General features: G+C 38.5%; 1 protein-coding gene across 2 annotated transcripts; it reads left to right on the top strand.

Annotated features, from left to right (window-relative positions):
* The first annotated feature begins 5,559 nt into the window (after nt 1–5,559).
* On the top strand, nt 5,560–18,977 carry mgat1b (alpha-1,3-mannosyl-glycoprotein 2-beta-N-acetylglucosaminyltransferase b). Of its 2 annotated transcripts, none has more exons than XM_058754298.1 (3): nt 5,560–5,999; nt 12,685–13,598; nt 16,939–18,977. In XM_058754298.1, exons 1-3 carry the CDS (start codon nt 5,990–5,992, stop codon nt 17,638–17,640), a joined length of 1,626 nt encoding a protein of 541 aa, XP_058610281.1. In that variant the 5' UTR covers nt 5,560–5,989; the 3' UTR covers nt 17,641–18,977. The 2 variants fall into 2 exon arrangements, with proteins under 2 accessions (XP_058610281.1, XP_058610282.1); XM_058754299.1 differs by lacking the exon at nt 5,560–5,999 and adding an exon at nt 6,024–7,510.
* Nucleotides 18,978–19,369: the final 392 nt, after the last annotated feature.

Below are 19,369 nucleotides of genomic sequence, written 5' to 3'. Positions count from 1 at the left end.
GGCAAGACTATCAGTGAAGAAGAATAGTGGGCAAAAACTGAAAGTGGATGATAGGGACCGTCGATCACTAAGAGCACTGAGTCCAAACAACACCAAACTGCGGCAAAGTGACAGCAAAAATCAGTATTCACACTGAATACCCTGTTTCCTACTGCAGAGAACTTCTCAAAGCCAGCATCCATGAAAGAGCTGCAAGTGCTAAAACTGTAATCACAGACACCAATGCTAAAATGAGAAAAACTTTTGTGTCATAAAACCTGGACACCTGGAGCATCGAGATGAACATCAACACCTGCTCGGGGCCAGATAAATCACCTGACTTGAATATTACCAAACCACCGTGGACACTTTTGGAGAGAAGAGCGAGAAGCAGATTCCCTACGTTAACATTTCTGAAGCAACTGGCAGATGTTCTGACAGACGACATTTAACTGGAAACCATTAAAGGAAAATGGTGCTAAAACACCTTAGTAAAGAAATGCCGCCTTTCCCAGGTGTTTGCATTAATTTTATACTGATTTGTGTTGCTGCTTTTTATAACAATTACACTATCTCAAGTTATGCATTTATGAAATGCGTATTGACGTCTTTATCAAAGACAAGCATGTGTCAAAACAGCACACTTCCATGTGTAAACTGTAGATGTCCTCATTGTTGATTGTGTCATGTTTAGTCTCAGCAGGGAGCTCTTCTTCATTTATATCTTCCCCATCAGCTGCATTCTCGTGTAGGTCTGTGTTGTCCTCAATTTCATGATTCCCTCTAATCTGCCATGTTTGTTTCTTCATCACTGGAGTCATGATAATGATAAAGGGTCTTCTGAACAGTAAACTGGTTTCTCGTTGTGCTGATGGTCCAAGGCCCAAGAGAGTCACAAGCAAGTGTTCTTAACCAAAAGTGGGAAATGTACAGGGAACAAACCTGACCAGCAACATGACTGGTGGTTCCCATTGGAAGTAGGGATGTCACAATACCAAATATTTTGCTATGCTTAGGGTAAGTGTCAAACATCACAATTTCAGATTCAGTCCTGCATTTTAATACAGTCGTACTCTTACGTAAACTTAGCATGAAAAATAAAACCTTTATTCAAATTCTGAATGGGTTATTCACAGAAAGTGAGCAAAGACGCTCCCTGTCAGTTCAGTTCAGCCGCAGCCAGGGTTGCCAGGTTTTCACAGCAAAATCCGCCCAATTGCTACTCAAAACTAGCCCAATTGCTTTTCAGGGGGGGTCCCCTGGTAAAAATCGTATTCCAGGCGCTAAATATCACATTATTGGGGTCGCCTCAACCCGCGGGCATGAAAAACACCCCGCGGAAAGAGTGTTAAAGTAGCAACACTGGCCGCAGCACTGAGTGAAAACTCCCGTTATAAACCAAACCAAATCTGTCTGCACGGTACGATCAAGCTCTTATCTACAGGGTGTGGACACTATCGAGCGGCCGAAAGCAACCGCCTGTCACAGGGTCGGGACTCTCGCATTTTTCGCTATCGATTTGTGCTACCTATCTGTTTATTTGGAGGTAACACAATCTGACCGTAGCACAAATAGACAGAACACCCGTACTGGAAAGTACGGAGCCCGGGAAGTCACCTGTAGGAGAAAAAAAAACAATCCGTGCCGACGGTTTTGCAATCCGTTCCCTCGGTTTATAAACCGTGCCCACGGATTAATAAACCATACCCACGAATTTCCAATCCGTGCGCTCAGTTTTGTAAACCGTACCCTCGGTTTTGAATCCGTACCCACAGATTCATAATCCGCGCGCGCGCTTCGCAATCCGTTCCCGCGGGTTTGTAAACTGTACTCACGGATTCATGCAGCAAGCTCCTAGGTAGCCTACGTGTTAACGAATCATATTGTATATTGTTTTATTGCATATTATTATGTGGAATAGGCCTACAGCAAATTGTAACGGACACGAGTTGGAATACAACGATTTAATAAGAAAGATGTGCGTCAAAATCTTGTTTAATTTGTGATCATCTTAGACTTGATTATTATTGTATAATAAACCTGGCATTGTGACTGACTTTGGAGTTATTTGTTACTCTTTTGTAAGTCGTTTTGAATAAAAGCTTCTTCTAAATGCATGTAACCTAAATATATAACAACAAAAACAACAATAATAATAATAAAATAATAGTTATTATTATTATTTTAATTTATAGGCTAAATAAATGAGTGCACTTAAGACAGTAAAATGTTTGTCATAAAATAATTCATGAATGCTTTATTTTTAATAACATTTTACAGTTTTAGAAATGTGTTTGTGTACTATTCATTCTTAACACGAAGACTTATTTTGGTGATTTTATTATACATTTTATATAATCAGTTCAGAGTAGCACAGTGCTCATTCAACAAATGCACAGCTAAACAGATGAGTTTTGAGTCTGGATTTAAATGTGGCTAATGTTTTAGCACATCTGATCTCTTCTGGAAGCTGCTTCCAACTGCGGGAGGCATAATAGCTAAAAGCAGACTCCCCTTATTTTGTGTGAACCCTTGGTGTTTCTTTTTTTTCTTTTTTCTTTTTTTTTTTTTATTATGCAAACAAACATACAGATACTTACAGGTAACAAATCAAATACAAAATAACCAAGGTCAACAAAACATACATGACAGCCAACATGATTTGTGTGAGTGAGTGAGTGAGTGTGTGTGTGTGTGTGTGTGTGGAAGTATATAAATAAAAGAAAGTACAACAGACATGACAAAAGTAAAAAAAAAAAAAACATAATAGTAATGATAACAGTAATAATAATAATAATAATAGCATTAATAACAAAAATTAGAGGATGGAGGATGAGGAAGGTGATAAGTAATAATAGTAATAGTAGCAGCAACAATATCAATAAATAAATAATAACAGTAATAATAATAATAGTAATTAACTCAATCAGAAATGAGGGGAAAGTTGGAGGGTGAGGAGGATGACAAATATCAATAATAATTGTATTAAATAGTAATTAGTAATAGTAGCAACAATAACGATAATAAATTTATTCATCCGAGACAGGGGGTGGTTGGGGAATCAGGAAGAGGACAAATTGTAATAATAATAATAATAATAAAAATAATAATGGTAGTAATAGTAATGACGAAATAATAATAGTAATAATAATAATAAAGCTATAAATAGTAAGATATTGTAAGGCTGCCTCTGGGCCCTCCGTGCGTAAGGCATAAATTAGGCCCAAAAACGAGCCATCAAGGAGAGGTGCTGCGGGGCACAAGGCCCAAAGTCCCACCCCCGGCCGCCACTCACATGCCACGCTTACCCTACATATGTATATGCTTTGTTGAGTGTATGATGCATTGAAAAAGCGTGACGTGCAGCGTGGAACCAGCCCAGTGCAAAGTCCAAAGTCCAACCCTTGGTGTTTCTAACTCGATCCTAATGATCTGAGTGGTCTGTTAGGTTTATATTCAGTGAGCATATCTGCAATGCATTTAGGTCCTATGCCATTGAGTGCTTTATAAACAAGTAAAAGTACTTTAAAATCAATCCTAAATGTAACTGGAAGCCAGTGTAAGGACCTGAGGACTGGTGTGATATGCTCAGATTTTCTGGTTCTAGTCAGAATCCTGGCAGCAGCGTTCTGGATGAGCTGCAGCTGTCTAATGGTCTTCTTTGGAAGGCCGGTGAGGAGACCATTACAATAATCCACCCTGCTGGTGATGAAGGCATGAACCAGTTTCTCAAAGTCTTGACTGGAAACAAAACATCTAATTCTTGCAATGTTTTTGAGATGATAGTATGCTGATTTAGTTACTGCTTTGACATGACTACTAAAACTAAGGTCTGTCTCCAGAATCACCCCAAGATTGTTTACTTGGTTTTTAGTTGTTTGACTCCTAGAGTCAAGGTATGCATTCACCTTGAGAACTTCATCTTTGTTTCCAAATGCGATGACTTCAGTTTTCTCCTTGTTTAACTGAAGAAAGTTCTGGCACATCCACATTAACAGTATCTAACTCTGGGGGGAAAAGCTTAGTATAATAAAATCACCAAAATAAGTCTTCATGTTAAGAATGAATAGTACACAAACACATTTCCAAAACTGTAAAATGTTATTAAAAATAAAGCATTCATGAATTATTGTATGACAAACATTTTACTGTCTTAAGTGCACTCATTAATTAGCCTATAAATTAAAATAATAATAATAACTATTATTTTATTATTATTATTGTTGTTTTTGTTGTTATATATTTAGGTTACATGCATTTAGAAGAAGCTTTTATTCAAAACGACTTACAAAAGAGTAACAAATGACTCCAAAGTCAGTCACAATGCCAGGTTTATTATACAATAATAATCAAGTCTAAGATGATCACAAATTAAACAAGATTTTGACGCACATCTTTCTTATTAAATCGTTGTATTCTAACTCGTGTCCGTTACAATTTGCTGTAGGCCTATTCCACATAATAATATGCAATAAAACAATATACAATATGATTTGTTAACACGTAGGCTACCTAGGAGCTTGCTGCATGAATCCGTGAGTACAGTTTACAAACCCGTGGGAACGGATTGCGAAACGCGCGCGCGGATTATGAATCTGTGGGTACGGATTCAAAAACCGAGGGTACGGTTTACAAAATCTGAGCGCACGGATTGGAAATTCGTGGGTATGGTTTATTAATCCGTGGGCACGGTTTGTTAAACCGAGGGAACAGTTTAAGAATTCGTGAGTACGGTTTATAAACTGAGGGAACGGATTGCAAAACCGTCGGCACAGATTGTTTTTTTTCTTTACAGGTGACATCCGGGCTCCGTACTCGGGCTCCGTACTTTTATGTTTGTCTTGTAAGTTGATGACTTTTTTTCTCATCTAGGAAAGTGTATCCACTTTGATATGTTGAGGAATGTGCATTCAAATTTCAATGATGTTCGCGGGTCAATTTGATCCGAAAAAAATAAATAAAATTGTATTGCCATTTGGCAGATTTGGCAGATTTGGCTTTTATCCGATGTGTGAAGCATCAGTGAAGGCTTGAACCCATGATCTTGGCGTTACCAGCACCATTCTTGAGTTTCAGAAAAGCACATAGAAGTTTTTTCCACAGTATACTTGTGTTTGTTTGTTTATTTATTTAATGTTAAAAAGATAAAATAAGTTATGCCGTTATGGTTTGCTTTAATTAGGGTCAATCTGATTCCTAATTGAGATTTCAAATCTAATACAATGGTTAATTTATTCTGATTTTATTTGTTCATTTGTTTACGTTTATATTTCAATTCAAACCTTGGCATAGCCTAATGATAAACATAATAATATTGAACTTTTTTTTTTGTTGCATTGCAGTATTTTGAGAAACGACGAAAGAAGCAAGTGCTCACTTGTCATAATAAAATGTTACCATGCAAAAAAAAAGTCCCCAAAATGGGATAAAATATAAATATATTTCTTTATTTATAGTTATAATGACCCTAGTGTTTTTTTTTTCAGTGTGATTCACTGTTTATTGCAGATATATCAAGCATTCAGCTGCCCATCACCACCTCGCGACGGTTGCTAAGGCATCTTGTTGCTAGGGAAATGGCGAAGGGGAGGGCAGCGCGAAGGGGGCGGGTCATACTTAATGAGTCAATCCGGAAGTGGGGAATCGCTTTGCCTGTACACACACACACAGAGCGGTAGCGGCGTCAAACGAAACGAAGCCCTCCGTCAGTGCAGAACTGTTAATACAGCCGTTAAAACAAGCGTCCGGAACCGCGCGTCCTCACCTCGCCAGCTGATATTGCTGCAGACCGTACCGGATGTGAAACACGGACACACACACACACACACACACGGGGAAATGGGCGACAGCTGCAGGAACGGAGAGAGCCGAGTATTGACAGCAGCAGCGCCGGGTGAAGGCGACCGATGATGATGAAGATGAAGAAGAGTGGAAAGTGAAGCTCTCATTCTGACGGTCTGCATCTCTTCGGTCACGGCCATATCGCTGTTTAACCCCATCCTGTCCAGAGATGATGAAAGGTGAGAGGGGATAGCGGTCGTGGTTTGCGGTGTGTGGAAGTGTTAGCCACTATTACATTAATAGCAGTTGTGAGTGTGAATGTGAAAGTGTTTGTATTGCTAACCAGAATGCAAATGTGAATGCATCCTTCTCAGTGTGACCCTGGCAGGAGTTGTTTCAGGCAGGTTTAACGTTAGTGCAGTGGATGATCTCTTTCTGTGGATTAAAAGGGAAGTCGGTCCAGGTGAACGGAACGCGTCATGTTCGGTCAGTTCCGTGTTCTGGACCTTCTGCTGGTGTTGTGATGGCAGACTAAAGCTGTGGGACTGGTCAAGCATGTACTAGTTAAACCTTGATGCCACGTCATCTTACACTATAACTAAAACCACTACTTTACCTCAGACAAGCGCACGAGGACCAGTCGTGTAAGTCTTTGCGTTTCTTAAGGATTCTGTAAAAAAAAAAAGTTGTATAATTATTTAAACTAATAAAATGTAGCGTGCGAATGTAATGTAAAATTAAAAAAAATGTTATAGTAATGAGTATTTTAATTTAGGGAATTTCCCAGCACACACACATTTGTATGAAACGCATATTCAAGGACCAGAACCAGTGTTTTTATTGCTTTATAAAATGTAGAACTATTAAAAATAAATTTTAGTTAATTGAAATAATGCCAGAATAAAGTCAAATAGAAAACTTGTACCAAAAAAAAAAAAACGTAGCCTAAAAGAAAATTAGAAATGTTGACTTGCTAACTAAATGAAAGATTATTAAGGAAAATTAAATAAAACTAAACCCCTTTAAACATCTTAAATAAAACAAAATAAAATAAGCTAGTTAGAAGGTAATAAAACTGTGCATAACTAGTAAATAGAATTACTAAAACCTAAAATGAAAACTGAAAATATAAAAATGGGGGGGTGATGTAGAAACAATTTTGCTACTAGTAAAGTTGATAAATAATTACACATTGAATTGAGCATGAAATAATGAAGTACTGAAACACTGAAATAGTATTTTCTTGTAAAACGCACTCCAATAATCCTTGTTTTATTTACAATGTCGAACAATCATTTTTACACTGTATATCAATTTAAGAAGTTTCTGAAATCTGTAATTTTCGGTTGGTTCCCATTGTTTTATTTCGGTAACCATAACTGTAGAAAAGCTATAACAATAATTATGGTTCCCATAGTGCATTTTAGTAGGAAAATGTCATTGTAATTCTTCATTTCAGCCTAACATTTCTAATTGAGGAACTGTTGAGAACTGTAAAACAACTGAACTTCCATCTTTATAAGGAAGTGACTGAACCTTTCAGGGTGTCACACGTGTAAATGCAAGCAAAGCAGGGTGTTAAAAGTACTTTGGAGCGTTAACTGGCAGTGCTGGCTCTTTGCATGGGTACAATACTTCCCTCCCTTTTCCTTTCTCCTCCCCTCCCCTTTGGCTCATCTGTTTCTTGCTGATCAGCTCCTTGTGAAAAGTTGGGGAAGAGACGTGGAAACATAGTCTTCTCTGTGTCCAGGTAATGCTTAACAATGCCTCTGAACTGCTCCATACGATCCACTACCAAACAAGCAACTTTTGGGCATCTTGTTTCACTTTGTGGTTGATGTATTCTTCTTGGACTGTGGTCTTGGAACTTCATGATCTCTGGGCGTCTCTTGCTTTTTTGTATTTATGATGTTTTACTCTGTTCCCCATTCAGCATGCTCTTTTTTTGTTTTACAATCTTTGCATGTACAATCTTGCGTTTTGCTTGTTTAATAAGTCTTGTCTAGTGGACACATTCGATTCCAGGTGTTTTTGATGAAACCTTATGCTTAGAGCATGTGCAGGCGCAACTGGGAACTGGTTGTGTTTTTGTGTCTTGTTTATTCCTCAGGAAAAAATACAATGAAGCGAGTTTCAAACCCATCAAGGCCTAAATGGTTTCCGTCTGTCTTGCTGATTGTAGATTTGTGAGTGAATGCTTAGATGTCTAACAGGGTTAAGTGGAGATTAGTTGGTTGCAGGGAGAAGATTACTGAGGTTATTAATGGCACAGCAGACACCTTTCCTGTGCAAAGCACTTTATTAGGTGGTCTTTTGATGTCTCATCTTCACTCACTCACTGGCTGTTTCATGGTGTCGTTTAACCCTTTAGCGCTGATTGTGTATGAAATGGAAATGTGTTTAAGGTTGAATCAGTGTTGACAGTGTTACATGGTCTGTAAAGAATGACGAGTAGTCTTATGACCCCGTATTGACTTTTGTGTGCGGCTCTGTGTCTGTCACAAACAATGAATGGACTTTGTTATTTTTTTTCACTAGCTAAACAGTAGTTCTGACTATTGCGAGAAAGGAAAGCAGGTTGTTTTTAGTGGTAGATTTCCTGTGGAAAGATTTTGCTTCAGTGCTTTCAGATGCAAATGGTTAAATTTTTAAACCTTGTTGTTTCTTTAGTTTAGCTCATAGTAGTAAGCAAAACTACATGCTTCCTGTGTTGTAGCTATCATTTTTTTAGCAGTACATAAAATTGTCATAGTTGTCGATTAATTGGATGATATCTGGCCACATTGGTTACCTGTGCTTGCTCAACCAGACTAACATAATTCTGAAATCTGTGTACTGCTCAAAATGAAGTTATGAATGAAGTCTGGTCTTTTACACTATGATCCATCCTATCAATCACTAACAGGTTTAGTTTAACTATGCTTAGATTTAGAGAAACCAGGGTGTTTAAACTAATATCAGATAAATGTTTTTGTCAGTTCCATTGTTAACATTACTTTAATAATATTTGAATTGTAATGTAACAACTATAGACTTTAATAATTTAAGAATTATGTTGTGTAAAATAAATGCTAATATCTGTCATTTTGTGTACATTTCATATGGTATCTTAAAATTTTATTATTAAAATTTATGTGCATGTTCACTACTGTTCAGAAATGTTGGGTCATTTTTTTTTTTAAGTAATACTTTTATTCAGCAAGGATGCATTAATTTGATCAAAAATGACAGTAAAGACTAGGGCTGTACTCTACTAAGGATTTTTCTGGTTGACTATAATGAATAATCACACGTTTATTAATAAACCATTTAAATCATTCTTTGTCATTAGTTTATCAAGTTGATAAACTAATGCTTTCTTTGTTCTCAGTTTAAGAGATGAAGTCGGCGACACTGACACGTCATCACTGCAGTAGTGATGCGTCTGTATGCATGTTTCATATGGATTACATAATCTGAGAATAGTTCCATTTGAATTGGTTCATTTGAAAGCAGACCTTTCACTCTCTGTAGATATATTTTTTATGTCTGTAAGGTAAAGATATACATGATGTTTCGCGCTCAAGTTCACAGAGACCGAGACGGCAGAAAGTGCATCCTGTTTGCTTTCATTATTTCACAAAAGCGCGATTTGTTGTTATTGTGACGAGTGCACACAAATGAACGTAGAGTCTTTACAGATTCAAAAGATGTATTACTTTTATCTGTATAACCAGAAATGACCAGTATTTTAAGAGCAAGTGAGCGCACCGGCGCCTCCATCTGTCCTGCAATGAGCGCTCAGCTTCCACACTCCACACAGACACTTGAACAGCACACATTTCTCTAGGTTAATATTAGATTAGCGGCCATGTAAAGTTGCTAATACTTACATATTTCATATGATAAGCCATATTTGAGGTCGGTGAATGATAGGCGAGTTTTTGGCTGTCCAGCCTGATGTACTGTATTACCACAAAGACCAGCCGTTAACAATCTGTTGGTCACGGACTACGTGACTTCGCCTGTGGATTTTTTTCTTGTCTGCGACTAAGCGACTAATGAAATTTTGGTCGACTAACGATTAGTCGGCTATTAGGGGGCAGCCCTAGTAAAGACATTATTGTTTATGTCAGCTAAATGCTGTTTTATCAAACTTTCTATTCATCAAAGAAAAAAATCTGTTTTCACTAAAATTTTAAGCAGCACAAGCATTTTGAACATTGATAATAACAAGAAATATTTGATCAGCAAATCAGCATATTAGAATGATCACTGAAAAATGTAATGGTGCAGAAAATTCAGCTTTGCAGCTCAAGAATAAATTACATTTTAAAATAAATTAAAATCTAAAACAGCTATTTTGAATTCTAATAATATTTCACAATATTACTGATTTTACTGTATTTTTAGTCAAATAAATGCAGCCTAGGTGCACATAAGAGACAAATAAAAATTATACCAACCCCAACAATCAGTCATTCTGCTTTTTACATGCTGGTGTGAGTACTGTCAGTGAAAAACCCATAACAGTTGTCCACTAGTAGAAATTACATTTAGTAATTAAATTATTAGACGCCTTGTAGCCTTTGCAACTAGAATTTCCTCTCAGGGATCAATATTGTCAGTCTGTCTGTCTTACTCAATGTCAGCAGAAGCGTGGGATGTTTGCTGTTACACAACGTTTGCACTAACGCCACTATATGCTGGAGTCCACCTGGATAATGTTGTTTTTCTTGCCTGCATAGTGCCTGCATAATTCTCCCTATCCTTCATGAGTGCCATGGGTTTTGTGTCTAATGAAAAAGCGCTTACTCAAAGAATATTTATGACCTCGTAAATCCACACAGGAACCACTGGGCAATGCCACGTTTCTGTTTTAGGGAGGATGGATGTTCACTTCTGCCGGACTGTCAGCGCGCTAAGACTCTTCTTTTGTCAGTGACAGACTTCTGTTCATTGGCCACACCACATGGTAACATAAAACCACACTTGGCACTATAGTGCAACTGACATCATGAGACCGAATCTGAATTTCACTCTTGGGAATTGTAGGCCTCCTTTAGAAGGAAATTCCTGTCTGGTATACAAACTATGTTGGTCTGGCCCACTTAGAAAAAATAGGCTAGCTCTTGTTAGTAGCCTGCCCCTGCCGTCCAAAGACATGTGGGGTCATGAAACGCATCAGCTAATTGGGATCCAGAACTGATATCTTAGCTGTGATTTTTGGTTCAGCTCATCCGACTATTTAAAAAAAAAAAAAAATCACCATTGACTGTCACGGTAATTACAGAGTACTCTTTTGCAATGATGGCGCATGGCGGTCTGATCAAACTGTCAGTTTTAATTACTCTGGAGTGCCCTCAGCCTGCCAAGAGCTGGGTTTGCATAGTTTTCAAAGCATGCTGGGAAGTTTGTACTTCCTAAAGCCCTCCTGTGGAGTGGGGTGAATGAAATACTCTAATTTGTGTTCGAGATGAAGGCAGCTGTAATACAGATGAAATATAGGCGAGGCGGTTGGTGAATAAAAGATTTAAGGGCAATCATACTGTGATAAACGTCTTTACATAGTCCTATATTTCCCATCAAAACCACTATGACGATATGTGAATGTAAAGACAAGACATGCAGTGATAAATGTAGTTGGAGCCGTCGCCAGAGATTGTGGGTGACTTGTGGGTAACTGGCTACAATGGGTGATTCATCATTACTGCAGTCAGCAGTTTTTAAAGACAAACTCTCGACTTCCGTTCAAACGACAGAAATGCTTGCTTATACGTTACTCACATTGGTGTCACTTCTCTTGTTGTGTACTGTACTCCATCGGTAATGAACATTAGACAGGGTTAACACTGATATTGTAAAGCCTAACGTATGAAATAATGAATTTTAAAATATAAAATACACAATTGTTATAATTTTAGAATTATTAATAACTATAATTTGAAAGAAATGCATTTTGAGAAAATGTACATATTTTCAAAGCAATCTGTCTTTTGAACCTGAATTTTATAAATTTTATAAATAGTATACATTTATATTACACATTTAATAATAATATATTTAAAAGAAAAATACGATAAGAACATTATTGAGAAGTGAGATTTTAATCATGGAAAACATGCAAATAAGTAAATATACCCCAGTATTTTTTTTTTTCAATGTTTTCTTATTTTACCTGCCATTTCCCATTTGGTATACAAATTTTCAACACCGTTTTTGTGTAAATAATGAAGTGTTACTTTAGCCATTACTTTATTAAAATCAGTAAATATTACCTAGCAAAAAGGCATGTGCATCCACGAGGTGGACATTTTTGAAAAAATAAAATAAAATCATACTCAGTTAGGCTTTACACCTCTCAGGGCTCCAGACTCATTCTTCCCACTTGTCGCTCTTTTTACAACTTTCTCAGTTGGTCGCACGAGCACATGATTTGGTCGCAATAATTGTTTTATTTATTTATTTTTTGCGCTACAACATGGGATTAATCAATGCATGCTTATGAACTTTTATCATAGTTATATTAAAACGAAAGTGGTTAACATTCAACCCGTTCTTTTTCATCAGTAGTAGCCTATTATTTGTGATTTGAATTTTGTGAATGGGAGATCCATCCATCGTTTCCTCAATATTCGCGTCATTTTTGCTGCGTGCACTTTCGCACTCCTGCTGACGTGGCAAGTATAAGCCAGGCTCTACACTCTAAGCACTGCGCAGTACAAACGAGTAGCGTGGTTTGGTTATGCTTTCAGTTTCGTTTGCCGTTTGATGTTTCTCATATCGCACAGGCAGAAAAAATGGTCGCAGTCTGGAGCCTTGCCTCTCTGTTCTCTACCTCACTCTTGTCTCTCTGTTCTCTACCTCACTCTTGTCTGTGATTGATAATTTATGTCATTTTATCTTTATCTCTAAATTTATATCTTCCTTTTCTCCGATTGCTAGCATTTTCCTCACTGCGGTCCCTTGTGTGGTGTCACTGGACCATGGTTCGCAAGAAAGGATCTCTTATTTTGTGTGGAGCGTTTCTATTTGTCGCCTGGAACGCCTTGCTTCTCCTCTTCTTATGGGGGAGGCCTCCCATTGGCCGACTTGGTGAGGGAGGCGGAGCTGAACCAGGGGCTGGAGAGGAGTGGGGAGGCGGAAAAGTAAAAGTGGGTGGAGCTAGCGGATTGGCTGGCGAAGTGATCAGATTGGCCGAAGAAGTAGAATCAGAACTGGAGACTCAGAAGAAACTTCTCAAACAGATACAGACTCACAGGGAACTATGGGAACAGCGGAAAGAACTGGGAAAGAGGGAATCCGAGGACACAAAAGATGAAAAGAACGTTGAGGAGCCTAAAAAACCTCAGCAGATTCCTGCAGTACCTATAAGTCATAAAATTGTAGATGATACAAAAACTGTTACAGAAAAACATGAAGTTCTAATGGTCACGCCACCTCGGCTGGTCATGAAGGAGCAGGAACAGGAACAAGAGGACAAGAAAATGGCCGAAAATGAAGAAGGCCGTACTAAGCCAAGCCCTCAAATCATTATCCCAATTCTCGTCATTGCCTGTGACAGAGTAACAGTGAAGAGAAGTTTGGATAAACTCATACAGTACCGTCCTTCTGCTGAGCTTCACCCAATCATTGTCAGCCAGGACTGTGGTCATGCAGATACGGCAAGGGTGATTGGCTCCTATGGCAGTCAGATAACCCACATTAGCCAACCGGATCTCGCGGACATTCCAGTGCGACCCGATCACAGGAAGTTCCAGGGTTACTACAAGATCGCCAGGCACTACCGTTGGGCCCTAAACCAAGTGTTCAACGTCTTTGCTTACTCCACAGTGGTCATTGTGGAGGATGACCTGGAGGTAAGATCATGAATATGTTTTCATTATGAATGGTATTCACTGTCATCATATTTGTCCTGCATTTGAGCATCATTTTAGGCTAACCAGATCCACATAGTGAGAGTGCTGTATCTCAAAGGAAGCCAAATTTTTCCTCTTTTATAATTCATAGAGACGAATTTTGATAAGAGCTTGTCTCTCGCTCAGAGGGAATATTTTCATTTGCACATTTCTGAACCTTTCCTTTGAAATTCTCACAGGTGAACTGATTACAAAGTCTAATATGCACCAAAAAACCCATTAATAGGACAGCGGTAAAGCTTCAGTCTTCTTGTCGTGGGTTCTCTAAAGGAAGGGATCAAGGTCCTTGTTTAACTTTGCTATTCAGGCAAACGTTTTTTGCATAATCATTACTATGTTCTGTGATGGATTTGATGGCTGTCTTTGTAGTGCTATAAAAGTGATTTTAAATGTTTTTATTTAAGCAAACCTCTATTGTATTCGAGGGGAAATAGTTACCTTCAAATGTTTGAGTCATTGACAAGTAACTGTGTCCATGAACACGACATGGACAAATCTTTTCAAAATCTAATTGAAAACAAGCTCGTAGAAGTCAACTCCTTGTATATGTCAGTTTTAAATGGTTTTGAAAAATGTTTGTCATTTTCAGTGAAAAGTAATCTTATATTCCTTACACCTTGAATGTATGTATATATGTGTATAAATTAGGAATTTTCTGGTTATTTAAGGTTTTTAAATATTTGTAGGTATTCCCCCACATATCCTGAATTCATATCATAAATATCATGCTACATGACATTTTACAACCTGAACTAACCTTGTCATAAAAAGGTCAAATTATTTGATATTTTAAAAGACTCATCAGGGGTCCTTTCCATTACATCATTTTTTATTCTGCATGCTGGTTGCACCAGATTTGTTAGTTGCATCACATGACTTTGATTTGGCATATATACACTAGTTTTTTTTTCTTCCAAGAATTTAATCCTTCAGGAAAAACTTGAAAAATGTCATGGTTTGTCACAAAATATCATAGCTTTGAAAGCACCACTTTAAAAAAATAAAATAAATAAATAATAATAATAAAGCTGTAAAACAGGGGTGTCCAAACTCAGTCCTGGAAGGGCCACTGTCTTCCATAGTTTAGCTTCAACTTGCCTGGAAATTTCTAGTATGCCTAGTAATCCTTGATTTGCTTGCTCAGGTGTGTTTCATTGGGGTTGGAGCTGAACTCTGCAGAACAGTGGCCAACCAGGCTGGAGCGATTCTAGGATTTTTTTTAATGGGATGGCACAGGGGGGACCAAGAACCAGTCAGGGGGGGCTCATGGGAAAAGTCATGTGCCCCAACAAGTGGGACTGCATAAGTGCCTGGACAACTCATCTCTCTTTTTATAAATTAAACATCTGTGTGTGTGTGTGTGTGTGTGTCTTGTGAACATTTTGTAAAAAATTGCTCATGTTCTGACTTTCACCTGTTGCTCCAGATAGATGGCTGCTGGTGTAGTCCTCACTTGCTCTCTCTGGCTGGCTCTGACCTGTGCTGCCAGGTTCAGGGCTGCTAATTTTCTGGCCTACTTGGCCCTGCCTGGTGAATTGGCTCTGACCTGCATTGCACTGTACTGCATCTACCAGTCTTTGACATGGTTTCTTCTTGAAGAAACCTTGAATATATCGTTGCTGTGCCTGACACAAAATTCTGTCTAAAAATAAAAAAAACTCTAACTTAATCATCAATATTACACAAATAGTACACTTAATAGCCATATTCTCATCTGATTAAAGACAAAATCATTTAAATGTGAAGCTGTTCTTGGACATTGCAAACAAAAATAAAAAAATATAAGACTACCACACAAAAACGTTTGTTTATTCAATACAAACAGGGGTTTAGTATTCTACATCTTAATTCCAAGTGTCAGAACTCTAATTATTAAAACCCCACATTTTAGTGTTTACCACGTTACTGCAGACTGTTTGGGAAAGTGATTGTGCCTTTAATCTTTGAAACAACAGAAATGCAACATAATGATTTCTCTTTTAAGCAGTGCTGGTGCATCGTGTCAACACAAATAAGCACAAACTCTAAGGAGCTTTTCAACATACATTAACATATTTCATATATAAATATATAGGCCTATAATTATAATTTAATACTTACAATGAGCAGAGACGTGGTCTTCAGCCTGCGAAATCGCACTTCTCCTGTTTGAGCTGTGAAATTGACAGCACTCTAATCCAATGGTGTCGTGAATATATGGGAAATAATTGGCAGTGAACCAGAATAGGTGTGTTCTACTTCAAGCGGTGCTACGCTGCCAATTAGTGTATGTATGGCATCAGCGGCAGCGCGTAAGATTTTAAATGCACCCGAATTCCTCCCGCACCGCAGATGTTATACTCTGATCAGTTTGCGCTGTTGGGGGGGGCACAAGCATATTTTGAGGGGGGCCGGAGCCACCCCTCTAGACACGCCCCTGCAACCAGGAGCAGGATTGGACACCCCTGCTTTCTAGATCAGGGGTGCCAAGGCCTGTTCCTGGAGATCTACCATCCTGCAAAGTTCAGCTCCAACCCTGATCAAACAGCTAATTAATCTCTTAAGTAGCATTTGATAATTACAGACATCTGGGTTGCAGCAGGGCTGGAACTGAAGTCTGCAGGTAGGTAGATCTCCAGGAACAGGATTGGACATCCCTAGGCATTTTGAATAATCATAAATAAGCTCATTAGTCTATCTCAGGGGTTTCCAGTCCTACTCCTGGAGGGTCACTGTCCTGTAGAGCTTAACACCAACCCCAATTAAACACACCTGAACCAGCTAATCAGGCTCTTGCTAGGCATTTTGGACACTTCCAGGCAGGTGTGCTGAGGCAAGGTGGAGTTAAACGCTGCAGGACACCGGCCCTCCAGTTTGGACACCCCCTGGTCTATCTAGTCTATTTAGTATAGTTGGTTGTTAGGTTACTTTGCTGAGGCTAATATTTAAGAGTAACTGTGAAAATAATGTTCTTTAGTGGCAGTTCGGTGTATGGTTATTCTGCTGACCATTGTAATACAGGTTGGCTCCCTCAGTTTAGCACATTTAGTTGGTCAGTGGATTAATGGCAACATTGGTTAAGCTCTACTGAGCATCACAGTTAAGCATCACAGAGATTCCCTAAGGCTCAAAAACACTTTTTTTTTTTTTTTTTCCTGTACATTGTTATAAAACAGCCAGCTGGCTTAACAAATGTTCATCTAACCATCTTTGAACACAGGACTTTTTTGTCCAGAAATTGTTTCTTGTTAATATTTGTTTGTTCTTTATGTCTTTAAACCACTTTTGTTTCATCTTGTAGGTGGCCCCTGACTTTTTTGAGTATTTCCGTGCGCTCTACCCCATCTTGCGATCGGATCCAACTCTGTGGTGCATTTCCGCCTGGAACGATAATGGACGGGATGGGTTGGTCGACCCGGGCAAGGCTGACCTCCTTTACCGGACAGATTTCTTTCCCGGCCTTGGATGGATGCTTTTGAAGGAAGTCTGGGCAGAGCTGGAGCCCAAGTGGCCCAAGGCATTCTGGGACGACTGGATGCGGCAACCAGAGCAGCGGAAGGACCGCTCGTGCATTCGTCCTGAGGTCTCGAGGACTATAACGTTCGGCCGGAAAGGTGTCAGTTTGGGTCAATTTTTTGACCAGTATCTGCGCTACATAAAACTCAATACTGAATTCGTGCCTTTCACTAAACTGGACTTGTCCTACTTGGTCAGGGAGAAGTATGATGAAACCTTTGAAAATGAAGTGTATAGCGCCCCCTTGGTGAAGGTGGAGGAACTACATCAAGGTGGAAGCCTGAAAGGCTCCGGGCCGTTTCGAGTTCAGTACTCCAGCAGAGACAGCTTTAAAGTGCTGGCCCGCAACTTGGGAGTTATGGATGACTTAAAGTCAGGGGTTCCCCGTGCCGGTTACAGGGGCGTAGTCAGCTTTATTTCCCGCGGACGAAGAATTTATCTGGCTCCCCCTGAGGGCTGGACTAAATATGACACCAGCTGGAGCTGAGGAGGATGAGCTTTGGACCACAATAGACCAGAAAGAGAAAACTCACAACTATTATTACAAGTACAGGAGGAGAGAAACGCCCTCTCAAACCAAAGAAAACCGAGGCAGGGTGTGATAGGTTGAGGAAAGGTTGCGAGTATAAAATAACTGCTGTTTTGTTATGGAGGAACACCCAGGAATGCTGGGAACAGCACAAAAGTTGATGCATCGTGTTTGCGCAGCAATCATGCAACAATCTTCCCTCAGAGAAAACAGAGTTACGCTGCAAACAGCTCCTATGCAGAATCGCTCATTCTGACATGGAGAAAAATGATCTGATTGTTTGTTTTTCCTTATTTAAACGTACTGACCTTTATGTTGATTTCACATCAATCCAAAAGGCATATAAGAGGTTTTATATTTTATCCTACCACAGTGTCTTTTGGGTGAATCTCACGATAACACTCAATGGAAGAAATTATATTTGCATATATGCAGAAAAACTGACTTTTTTTTGTTTGTTTTTTACATTTTCATTGCAAAATCATTTTTTCCTTAAATTATCTTTAAGGAATCTGACCATTTTACATTTTTTGTAATTTTCATTATTCTCAGTGATGATTTTAATTATAACAGGAATTACCGTATAATTAATATATAGTATTACTGTAATAATATTTTATTATATATATATATATATATATATATATATAATTAATAGTTTTATTATTATGTGCTTAATTTTAATACAATTTTTTGCTTAAAAATGTGTTCTTGACCAGAGATTCAGCCTTTTAAAGACCAATCTGAGTGTTAAAAGCCCTTTTGCCAAGTTTTATGAGTCCCTGACATAATTATAAAAGAAGATTGTGTATAATTGTTGTCTAATTTGATTGATGCATTCATATAAAAGTGCAGACTCCTTCATTTGGCTTTTATGTAGCACCGTTGAATCTATGAAGTTCAAGCTTGTTGCCAGAAATTATTCAAAGCTCGTGTAACGGACATACCAAAACTCTGGACAGCATCTCTTTTGTGCCATTCTGTTGAAGTACTGTACTTGAACCTGTTTTTGTTTTAACTGCTCTTCCTCGACCGGGAGAGCTCTCATTGCTTTTTAAAGATGTTGTAGGTTTGTTGCAAAACCAGTGGTCATAGAAATCGCTTTATATGTTCTTACGGATGAAATGAATGGATTTCAGTAGGCCAGAGGAAACATTTTAATTAAATGTACTGTATCTAAATGTTTGGGAGAGAAATGATCTGATAGTAATGCATATGCAGTATGAAGAAGTGTGAAACCACTGCCTGACATGTTTATAACTTTAATACATTGAGAATAAAACAGACTATTTTGATATTTGGCAATATATACTGTTTTTTTCTGTCTTTTTTGTCCATTTAAACATCCATTTGGGAATAATCTTAAATGTTTAATTTTCTCTTTTAAAGTCACTAATTTTGAGGTTTGTAAACGTGATCTTTCTGTGTCATGTTGGTTGTTAAAGCTGAAATCCTATCTGGTGACTTCCTTCCAGGGATCATTTGTCCAAACCCCCAACATCAGCACTGATCCAGGCGCCATTGTGACACCTTTGACGTCTCTGTCGCTCCAGATTTCCTTTCTCACTCCTCTTGTGTCCTGTTGACTTCCTGTCTCATGGCTCTCGGTGGTTGACTTAACTACATTCTTTTCCTGTTCTTGTACAACCAACAGTAACTTTTCGAAAAGCCAAAGGATGTGTGTTAC

The sequence above is a fragment of the Onychostoma macrolepis genome, chromosome 19, assembly GCF_012432095.1.
Source record: "Onychostoma macrolepis isolate SWU-2019 chromosome 19, ASM1243209v1, whole genome shotgun sequence".
Taxonomy (NCBI): Eukaryota; Metazoa; Chordata; class Actinopteri; order Cypriniformes; family Cyprinidae; genus Onychostoma; species Onychostoma macrolepis.
Note: the sequence above shows the minus strand (reverse complement) of the source record. Positions and strands in the feature narration are given on the sequence as shown.